This window comes from Aptenodytes patagonicus, chromosome 24, assembly GCF_965638725.1.
Source record: "Aptenodytes patagonicus chromosome 24, bAptPat1.pri.cur, whole genome shotgun sequence".
NCBI classification, from domain to species: domain Eukaryota; kingdom Metazoa; phylum Chordata; class Aves; order Sphenisciformes; family Spheniscidae; genus Aptenodytes; species Aptenodytes patagonicus.
This window is the reverse complement of record NC_134972.1, coordinates 5,175,143-5,185,991: the sequence shown is the minus strand read 5'-3', so window position 1 is coordinate 5,185,991 and position 10,849 is coordinate 5,175,143. Positions and strand designations below refer to the sequence as shown.

Below are 10,849 nucleotides of genomic sequence, written 5' to 3'. Positions count from 1 at the left end.
GGTTGGTCTCCAGCAGAGGGGAGTTACCACCATCCCCCGGGGCAGCACGTTGCCGCAATAAAGCTGTCTTTGTTTTAAAAATTGCTGGGCTCTCCTTTTCCTTGCCTGGGGATAAAAACTGAAGCCGTAGTTCATGAAGAAGAGCTGGAAACCTTCAGAAATGAGAGTTTTTCCCCCTGTGCAAGCCTTGCCCAAACATCCCTCTTGCTCCAGGAGGTGCAAGTTGTGCCTCCCTGGGGGTTTGATTCCTGGAAAAGCCCTTTGGAAAGGCTCTGCAGAGCAAGCCGCTCCGTTTTTTCCTTTAGCTATGTCTTTCTGGGGCCTGGGCACACCTGGGGTCCGGGTACCTCCGGGGATCTGCCATAAAGCCACTATTTTTCAGGAGATCAGGCTAAATATAACTATAAAGATACCCCAAAGTGCAATGACGACGGTGCCGCTTCCCTCCCCGACGGCCCGGCCGGCGTGCACGGAGTGGAAGCGACTTTGCAAAACGCCACAGAAGTCACATTTATTGCGTAAAAAAAAAAAAACAAACCCACCCAAAACCCCAAACCCAATAAGGAGATGTACAAATGCTTCAAAACGCCAAGGCAGTAAAAGGACCCCGGGGAGCTCGCGTGCCCGCACAGTGCATTGCATTTTTTATAACCTTCCAGTGTTACTTTACAGTTTCCCCCAAAGTACGTCCTGACCCTGAGAAGATAAACCGCATTATTTCCACACTCAACATCCGCCACCTCCCTAAGAGCTTTGCTCCAAGCTGCCTTTCAGTCCTCCACCTTCTCACACTTTGCTGTGGCAGATGGCGCCTTCCTCCTCCTCCTCCTCGTCTTCCTCCTCCTCCGCATTGACGGGAATGTAGCCCCCTTCCCTGGGCAAGCACCAGCACCAGCCCGCGCCGCTCAGATCCACCGCCCCGAAGCTGAAATCCCGCATCTCCAGGATCTTGAAGTCAACGGTGTCCAGCTTGGAGTAGATCTCGTTGAGCTTTTGCCAATACAGCCAAGCCATCACGAGGCCGATCACCTGCAAAACATGAGTGTTAAGGCCACGACAGTCATGCAAACCCTTCCTGAAGGTCTATCTCGTGCAAGGGATGCTGTCACCCGAGCTTTCAAACCTGGCCACGAGACAAGAGAGGACAAGATCCAGTAAAAATCTTCTGCCAAAGCAACAGGCTCGTTGTTAAACTCCTTAATTGCCGCATCCACCTCACGACTTCCCACATCAGCCCTGACAGCGGGACGCGGATCAGTCGGACATCGCCACGAGCATCGCAAAGAGAGTGGCAGAGGTCCAGGCTTAACTAAAATTAAGATATTGCTGCAAGCGTGGTACCACCCAGGTCATTTCCCATTTCCCTGCTGGCTGTCAGGGAATTAAAAATCACGCTTGAAATCTTTAGGAGAAGGGGAAAAAAAAAAAAAGCATTTTCATCAGCGCGAGACTTCAAGCACATGGCTCTGGTTTCACCTGACGTTTCCTTTGAGGTGCTACACTGCGGTGGCTACGAACGAGATGCCAGTGAGGGCGCGGATTAGGCAATAAGCCGGCGTGAGGAGCTATTTGCAGGCCAGACGCCGATGAGGGGCACGGTGGCAATCAGAGCATTTTCAGCACAAGCTGCAGATTTTGTCTACCCACCTTGACTGCTGATCCTTCGAAATAAGGTTTATTCCCTGTAAGCCCCAGATGCTTCGGGATATTGCAGGGGTCGGCAGCGGGATACAGTGCCGCTTTAGAGATGTTTTCAAAGCACGAGAGGGGACGGAGAAGGACGAGACCATCTTGAGCCTCAGGGCTTTTCCTCTCAATTTCGAGGCTAGTGGTTAACATGTTTTTCTGCATAACCGTTCCTTGCAGCAAAGAGTCAATAAATAACCCAGTTGCACCTGTACCATCCATCAGCTGGAATCTCCTGTACAATTGAGGCGTATCGGTTTTGAGGCTGAAAAACGTTATTCATCATTTTTCTGGGTCCTAACCGATCCATTAAACAGGCTGGAAAGTGGGAACATTACGAGAAAGATAAATGGGGACAAGAGCAAAGGGTTGTAACGCATCTTAAATTAGGGACCATTTTATCCCACGGTGGAAAGGGAAAAGCGTTTGCCCAGAGGAGGCTGCAGAAAAATGGAGGCAAAAGCTCCACAGGGGAAAAAGCAAATCAGACAAGCGTCACCCAGCGAGCTGAAAGCAAACATGCAAACACAAACGTCACCGGGGTCTATTAATTTGCCTTTCAGAGATGGAGAAATACCCCGCCATCCGCACGAGCGGCTTGTGCCTTGCACAGAAGCAGCCCCAAAACAGCTCAATGTTTATTTTGCCCTTCCCAAATCCACCTGGAGGTGGATCCCAAGGGGACCCCCCGGGATCGACAGCTCTTCCCGCAACGAGTCAGAAGAAGCGGAAGACCACGTCCTTTGAGATGCTCTCCCAACACCGAGAGTCCTTCCTTGAAGTCCTCAGTTGGAGCTTGCCCCGTTCCCACTTTCCTAATTGCGCCCACCGATCCTCAAAGAGCATCCTGCTTATTTGACGTTCCACCTAATTACCGATAACAGGATTAATCACCGAAAGAACAGACGAGGTGCCGGAGGCTGCTGCGTGGTTACGGCTACCAGGGCTTTCCCGACTGCGGGAATTACAGAAATGCTGGATTCGTGCCATTAGGGTTCTTTGCCGGGAAAGACGACTGCAGCTGCTGAAAGAAAAACTGAAGTCTGGGAACATCTCGGCATCTCCTTTTGTTATCCAAACGGCCTGAAATCAGGTTATCTTACAGCCCCGGTAACTTTTGTGTATGTATCTGCGTAGGTCCCCCCTGCCCTCGAAACAGACACTGCTGCGCTGCATGTTATATATCCGTCTCAGCAGGCAACTCCTTCCCAAATGCTCTACGAAATTACTTCAGCCCGCGTACAGAGACTGCATTCATCTCCGACTCAAACTGTGCAAGGTGCGTTCGCTCCCCGAGAACACGCGCAGGACCAAAATTGGGCTGCGCAACCTCGCGGTCACCTGGGATGGAGCTTGCTTTCGGTGGCGAAGCAAAAATAACAAATGCAAAGATTTTGTCATGGAAACGCCAGCCGGGGTCCTGCTCTCCTACCCTGTATCTGTCCCCTCTTTTGTCCCCAAAAGCTGCAGAAACCTCCAGGCAGGGATGCAGGAGGCCAAGGCTGGTTGGACGATGCTTGGAGATGGCTCCGTCTCTCCATGAACTGTAGGGAGAGCCCAGAGCAACCGCTCTCGCACGGATCCGGGTAATAAGATTGTGCTAATCCATATTCAACAGCAGAGCCTTTAAGGATTTAAAAAGTTTTAAAATAATATTTAAAAGTATGTCAAGCTTTGGCATTATTTACTTCTATTAGCGTGTCATCACTGGGCAGATTAAAATCCCGCTGCTGATAAGTGGGAAAGCAAAACCCTTTGAAATGACAAATTCTAACGCAAACATGTCATTTTTCCCTCCCTAAACCAAACAGCAATTCAGAAAAGATTTGCGTTTACAATAAATTTAATGCAAATGGGTCCAATTCTGCAAAACCAGCCAGGTTCGGGGACATCATCCCTCCTGCTGCTCTCCTCCCGACGGCGACGCGACGTCCGAGGTACCGCAGGATGCGGCATCCTGGTTAAACTGGGGATTTCTTGAATGGGATAAAATTACCCCAAGTCCTCAATCAGCAGCCTACATCCCACAGCCTTTGCTCTCCCCCGAGTTATGAACCAACTTCTATTCCAGCTCGCCTCTAAATATCCTCTTTCACTTAATGAAAACAGAAAAAACTGTCAGGAATATAGATGCATTCAATATCCCCGGCACCAAGGGCACCATGTTTCCAGAAGTAAAGAGCCTTCTAACGTGAGCGCTGATTTTATTGCATTGCAATATGAAGGAAGGCGTTATTGCAGAGGAGCATGTTAACAAAACGTATCGAGTAGGAGGCTAAAAAAAATTAAAAAGCCGCTTTTCTCCCTGACTTCCCCCTCTCGCGATGGTAATCGCCACCGAGCGAGGGGAGAAGTGCTTGGGAGTTACTGCTTGTGGGTCATTTAAAGCTAGAAAATTGCCTGTTCTTCCCGGCTGGCGGTCAGCGAAGTACAGAAACCACCGCTGCCTCGGGAGGTCTCTAGTCTGCCGCTTTCTGAGCTTTTTGCTGGGGGATTTAAATGCACAGGGTTTGCACGGGGGTACGAGATCATCGAGTAGCTGCTCTTACAGCATGCAAGAGCAGTCGCATGCATAAAATAAAGCCAAAGACCTTTGCGTATGGAGGGAATCAATAAAGCATGCAGACCCACTGGAAAATCACAATAAGATTTTATATATCTCTCTCTATATATATATCATTTTTGCAATGATATTGCAATAGCAATATACATATTGCAATTTGCACTGATAATGCTGTTTGTAATTTGGTGGAACCCTAAGTCAGGGACCCCCTGTAGTGACAGCTATGGAAAAAAACCACCCTGCACATGACTATTTGAGAATTACTGCCTCGCTTCCCGGCCGGACACTGCAGGAGGGAGCGTGCAAAGGCTTGCACAGGCGTATCCTTCCTGCATCCTTCCCTTCGCACGCGTTTTCCTCCCCGCTGGGGCACGCTGCCCGCCTCGCCCTCTGCTCCCCGGCCACCTCGAGCACGAATCAAGACGGGAAACTTCGCAAAACCAAAGCATCACCGTCAGAAGCAATGATAATCACTATGGCCATGCAGATACCTGGATTATTATACTTTAACCCACGAAGCACACGACGTTGCACCAGGAAGGAGATATCCTGTTGCTTTTTTTTTTTTTAAGAAAAAGATAAATATCTAAATGCACAGCAAAACAGAATGGGGGGGCAGATGTCTGCTGCCATTTCCCACCTTTCCAGCTCCTCCCAGTAGCAGCTCGGTGGCCTCGAGCCGATCCAAACTGGCATTTCGCACTGAAGACCAACTGCAGCTGAAGACCTCTATTCTCCATCTCTCGGCAGCGCCTTGGGACTCCCCTTGAAAGCCACGGCTCAAATCTGCCCCAAACCCACCCAATTTAGGGTAAGGAACTTCTGCGTCTTCGTTTTCAACCAGCAAACGGGTGAGCAGCACGTCTGCTGTCAGTGAGGGCCAGCCATAAATTCTCCCACCCAACCCACCCAAGCAGCTATAGGAAATTTATGTCTATCAGAGAGAAAAAAAAAAAAAATAAGCGCTCCAAAGCACAAATCCTCAGGGATTTTGTCTCGGACTCCCAGGGGCTGTACGATGCTTACGAGCCACCTGGGAGGATGGGGAAATAAAACCCATTCATCACTTGCAGCTTTTCAAATCCTCCCACGCCGCTTAATCAAACCCCTCGTTTGTATTTCTCCTGTCCCCGCGAGTCCCTGGGGACCTCCCTGCCCCAGCGAAACCTTGCGGGGACACGCAGCCAGGCAAGGGCAGTCTGATTATTTTTCTGTTTTAAGCCCCAATTATAAACGCTCATTTAATCCCAGAAGGTTCCCGTGGATGTCTGCAAGTCCCTGCCACTGGAAGACCCTTGAGTTTTCTCTATGCAAAACAGCAAAAGCTCAAAAAGCAAATTAAAACCCCGTTATTTTGGTCCTGAACTTGCAATTATTTCTAGCCAACTTAGAACAGTGACACTGATTACAACTGGGTGCTGTATCGTGCTTAAGCTACGGGTGCTGGCCTGTCTGGCTGAGCAAGGACACCATCCTGTTGCTGCTCCCAACTCATCGCTCCAGAAATTAAATAGTTATTGCCCCTGACACAGCAAATGTCTCGCTTCATCCACTGCTATTACGCCAAGGCATGAAGAGTCATCTTTATATCGCAAGAGATATCCAGAAGAGATTGGAAATACGTGGTCCGGTGGTTTTGGCGCCTGTTCTCCACTCTTTTTGTGGTGGCAGCGAAGCATCCTGGTTCTCCAGTGTGATCCGTCTCAGATAAACCCTAATATTGCACTTCTTGGGACCAACGCTCGCTCTCTCCTTCAAAGCCCAAAGCTCTCTTTCCCCTTTGAGAGGACAGCAGCCAACGAAGACTTTTTTAAACCATTTCAAGCAAGAGAGCATCAGTCCCAATTACCAATTTCCTACCAACATCACAAGACAAAAATTAGACTAATATGAAAGTTTGGGATACTTTAACGCAACTAATGGTTATTCCTTCTCTTCCAGCACTTGAGGAAGTTAAATATATACAAGTATTTGAGGCTACGCTCCAATTTCTGTGGTTCTGGTGCAGCACAGAGCCTTCTGCTTGACACAAGCCACGTATTTCTGTCTCCCGCATAGGTGCCGTAAGATTTATTACGAGGCTCTTCGGTGCTCAGCTCCATCCTTGCCAAAGCTCCGGCTTTGCTCAATGTCTCGTAGCGGCTCCGCTTGTTCTTTCGGATTAAACGGTTTTGCATTAGGAATAGGTCTCAACGGGGCTGATATGGCCGGGATCTAATTGCAATATCCTCCTCACCGGGAAATGCTCGTTGATTGATGGCTCGTCTGGCAAAAGGAAGCACGCTCGGAGTCAGGAACGTTTTTGGAAGCAAAGAAGGAAAGGGCTCAAACGCTTATTTTCACATTATTATACAACAAGAAAAAGGTCTGGAAAACCACAGCTGCTTTCCCTTAGGGGCGTGCATGTGCATGTGATCGGTGGCTTGATTCGGGGTGGAAAGGTTGCATTTTGGGCCCTTGCGGAGCACTCGAAAGGAGCTCAGCTCCTCAAGTCACATTTTTCCTGGGCAATCAAACATGCAAGGCTCAATTTGGCTTTTGCTTAACAAGGGCAAAAATTAAGGATGCAAAATAGCAACAAAACGATGCTCAAGAGCCCTTGCAGGGCGACAGCATGATTAACCGCATCCCGCTGCATCACGGTCCCAACAAAACCAACTCTGGCCATGGAGGAAATAATCCATCAGCCCAACGAGGGTCTTCTGCAAGTAAAACTTTCTGCAAGAAAACCTTTTTCCATGCAAACGTCACCGGCTGCTACGCAAGCGTGCACCCGGCTCCAGAGCCGCTTGCCCATTTGGGCGGCTGTAAAGCTGGATCCTGCTGAACAGAAGAGTTGAATCATTTCAAGCTTTCCCAGAGCTAATCAAGTAAAAAGCAAGCATTTATCATTTATTGGCTTTTCTTTCCATAAATTGATATTTATAGAGCAGGCTCTCGTAGAGGTCATGGACTGCAGCTGGAAAAATCCCTTTTATTCCCCTTTTCTACTACATTAAGCACGCGTCAGCCACTTGAGAATATACTGCCTTCCAGCCCCTGGAGCAATAAAGATATTAAAAAGCAAACAAAACACAAATTAATCTTGCAAAGAAAAAGGGATCTTTGGCAATACAAAGCCCTTTACACAAGGAAACGTTTAACATTGCTGTCACCAAGGGATGAAGACGCCAACCTGCAAAATGTCTGTTGCAAGCCTAATGCTGCATTTTTGAGGATTGAAATAGTTGATCTTCTGGATTTACACTCTTAGGAGGGAACATCTACCTCTGCGCTGACGCCCTATTACTCTGTAGCTGCTCCCAACGTAGAGCTTTGGAGACTGATGAAATATCAAAGCCAAACGGAGGCAGCAACAATTTACCGCGAGTCGGCTGCGCTGCAGAGTCGATAGATATTAACCCTTGGCAGTGACCTTTCAGAGATTTTTTTTCCGTTTTAATTGTACTCGTCCCACTTTCTGCTTCTTTAAAATGGAGAAAAAGGAGTTGAAGAGCTTTTTTATGCACTTGTTTCTACCTTATTACAGTGGCTACGTCTTCACCTCGCTAAGGAGGATGAAATACCATCAGAAAACATCCCCGGCAAAGACATGGGAATGGAAAAGTTGGAGATGCTTTTCCTGAGGTCAATATAAAAGCTGCTGAAAGAGCACCTGGGCACGGCAAAGGGGAAAGAGCAATGCACGAGGTTATTTGGCTTACTTTAACTACAAATGTGTTTTATGCACGCTGTAAATTCCTTGGATAATCTTGCTAGAGGCAGGGAAGCTAGGGATGCAGCCAGGATAAAACAAACTTACGTGCTTTGCTGCGCCTGCTGAAAGATCTGGGGTTGCTTCCTAATTAAACACAACTAGTACAAGGCCACCACGTGAATTTGCCATTGACTGCCAGCGACTAAATTAAAACATTTTTTTGAGAGCGATACGAAATGCCTCACGGTTTGGCCTCGGTCTGCAGCTTGGCTGAGAAGAAGGGCAAGGAAACGGGATTGTTACTGGAGAATGAAACATAGGGGAAAAAAAAAAGAGAATTAAAGGTTCTCTGCGAAGGCAGAAAAATAATTGAGTTGCTGCATTTATGCTTCGCTCTGAATGAAGTAAGACAAATGAACACCACCACTTCCCCACTCCTAGAATGGGATTTTTTTTCCCATTGCTTGATGGCTTACTTAAAAAAGGCAGAGACGTTCATGATTTAAGAGCAAACATAAAATTACAAATTCCCTCTGCCTTGCACCGGCCGGGAGAGAGGCTGGCTGCCGTGCGGTGACATACCCAGGCAGGATTTTCCCCTGCCTCCTCACCCGTTCAATCACTTCAACACCCAACAGGACCCAGCAGATTTACAGCTTTCCCCGAACCCTATTAAGACAGACGCCCACGCGCGTGAGAAAGCAAAGCCAAGCAGCCTGCCCTGTGCCCTTGGCCTCTCACATAGGTATTTGGGGAAAAGCAGAGAAAACTAAAAATTCAATAACTTCCCGCGTGATGGAAAGCCAAAATTTGACAGTTTCCCACATCTGAGCATGATGGAAAGACAACACTGAGAGCAATAATTGCCCACTCTCCGTGAGCGCTCTACGTCAGCCAAAATTTTCCTTAGCTCCTTCTTTCTGCACAAGAAGAGCCGGTTGCTTACCCCGAATCCAAGCACAAATCTCGGGCACTCGGATGATGAACATCAGCCGAGCTCCGATCCCCAACCTTTGAGCCCTCGAGCTGCTCGTCCTCACAGACGAGGCTGAAGTTTGATCCTAAGGAAGAGCAACACTTTGAGGAAAATTGGGCAAAACCCAAAGCTGGACTCGGGATGTGGATCACGGTCCCAACCTTCTCCCCAGCATCCTGCAAGTGTTCCACCAAGGCGGCTTGCAGCTCCACGGCGAGGCACATGTCCTGTGCGGGACATGACAAATACCCAAGGGCCAAAGATGGGACAGGTCAATACGTTCACTCTTCCCAAAGTTCAAGGCACCGTCACCTCCCCACATCAACGGCGCCAACCCCTTCCCCCCTTGGATCGGCAATTTAAGGACAATATTCTCATCCCAGCTTTCTGCTGGCAGCTGCTGGGGATGAAGCTGTTTCCGGGCTGACGGCTCCTGGCAACACAGATGGCCGTTTATAACTTAATTCCCTCCAAAACTTGACAGAATCAAATCCAATTTATATTTAAAACCTGGAAATCGTGAGCAGATGGGAAGAATGAGGTTCTTCATCTGAAGAGCATTTAATGGCATGCCAGAAAAATCACAACGCTTGCTCAAAAGCACTTGATATTCATCAAGGCTCAGCAATCCTTGTTGCCATCTCTGGTTTTTCTCCCCATCCTTCCCAATTAAGAGCACCATGTTGGCAGGTTAATGGGTAACGCAACAGGCGGCTCCTGTAATGGGCTCTCGACATCCTGCGAGGCAGATGGAAGCGGTCGCCTCTATTACTGCACTTTCTCACCCCATTTCTGTGCCCGTTACATTTCCTGGTGGTAGCACAGCAGAAGTCCATTGCTCATCTGCATGTTTTGGAGGAAGCACTTTAGAAACGTGGAGCATCACAGCTAGGATTGGGCACAAACTGCTCCCCCGTCTTGGTTTTACATTTGGACCATCTGAGAGCTCAAGAGGAAAGTCCAGCCTTTGAAAAATCAGCTCAACGCACCACACAGTTCCCCGACAGCTTCTGCTTTATTCAACCACTATCCTACCTTTCACCACAAGCGAAGCACATAAAAAAATAAAATTATTTCATTCCCATTTAGATAAAACGCCATATATCTGGAAAGCATCACCAAACACCTCCAGCGGCAAACCCAACGTTACAGCCAATGAGATAAAAAGAAAGCTTTCGCTTGTGAGCCTCGAAAGGAATCAAAAAAGAGGATCAAATCAACCCTAAATCATGAAAGCTTTGTCAAAAATAATTCTGGAAAGATCTAAGAGATGTTCACCTCCTTGCTAGCACAGTGCCAACAGTGTTGCAAAGCTGCAACCCAAAATTTCTCTCCATATCGAGCATCTGTGATGGAGAGCTTAATTACCTGTGCTAGAAAGTTGCTCGGATCCTCAGGCATCGCTAATGGGAAATGGATTTCATGATGCATGGCAAATCCTGCTAAATTTACGATTATGGTTTATTTTGGTTAATATTTATGCTCTATTTAGAGAAAGCTGTAAAAACAAATGTAAAAGGATTCGCTGTGCTAACATATGCATGCCTTGCTTTTAGATGCTATTACTTGATCAATAATTAGATTTCAGGAGTACGTTACGAGATACCCGGCACCGCAGTTGTAAACTGTTAATTTTGCTAAGGATGCTCTAGAAAGCGCTGTGACTTTTCCCACCCAAGATCTCAGGTGTAAACGGAGAGGAAAAAAAATAACTAAAAATTAATTATTTTCCTCCTCCAGCACAGCAAAAGAAGCTGAGAGGACGCCGACCGGATCCGCCACGTACCTGTGGAAGCAGCAGGGAGCAAACGATGCCCAAAGTGGCCTCAAAGTTGTCTTTGAGCCAGAGCCCGACGGCATGAATGCAGCCTCGCACATGGATGACGTTGAGCAGCTCCAGGCGCTGGAAGCAGAGTGAGGAGAAGCA

The 10,849-nt window shown here is 47.9% G+C and overlaps 1 protein-coding gene across 1 annotated transcript in view; it reads right to left on the bottom strand.

The window, feature by feature from the left end:
- Window positions 1–494: 494 nt before the first annotated feature.
- Window positions 495–10,849, bottom strand: part of LOC143170579 (tetraspanin-15-like) — a 46,095-nt gene continuing 35,740 nt past the window's right edge. The window contains exons 7-8 of the mRNA XM_076358989.1: window positions 10,709–10,825; window positions 495–1,029 (exon numbers count right to left, since the gene is read on the bottom strand). Of these exons, the coding sequence (XP_076215104.1) occupies window positions 787–1,029; window positions 10,709–10,825 (360 nt within the window). The 3' untranslated portion in view covers window positions 495–786. The remainder of the gene's footprint in view (window positions 1,030–10,708; window positions 10,826–10,849) is intronic.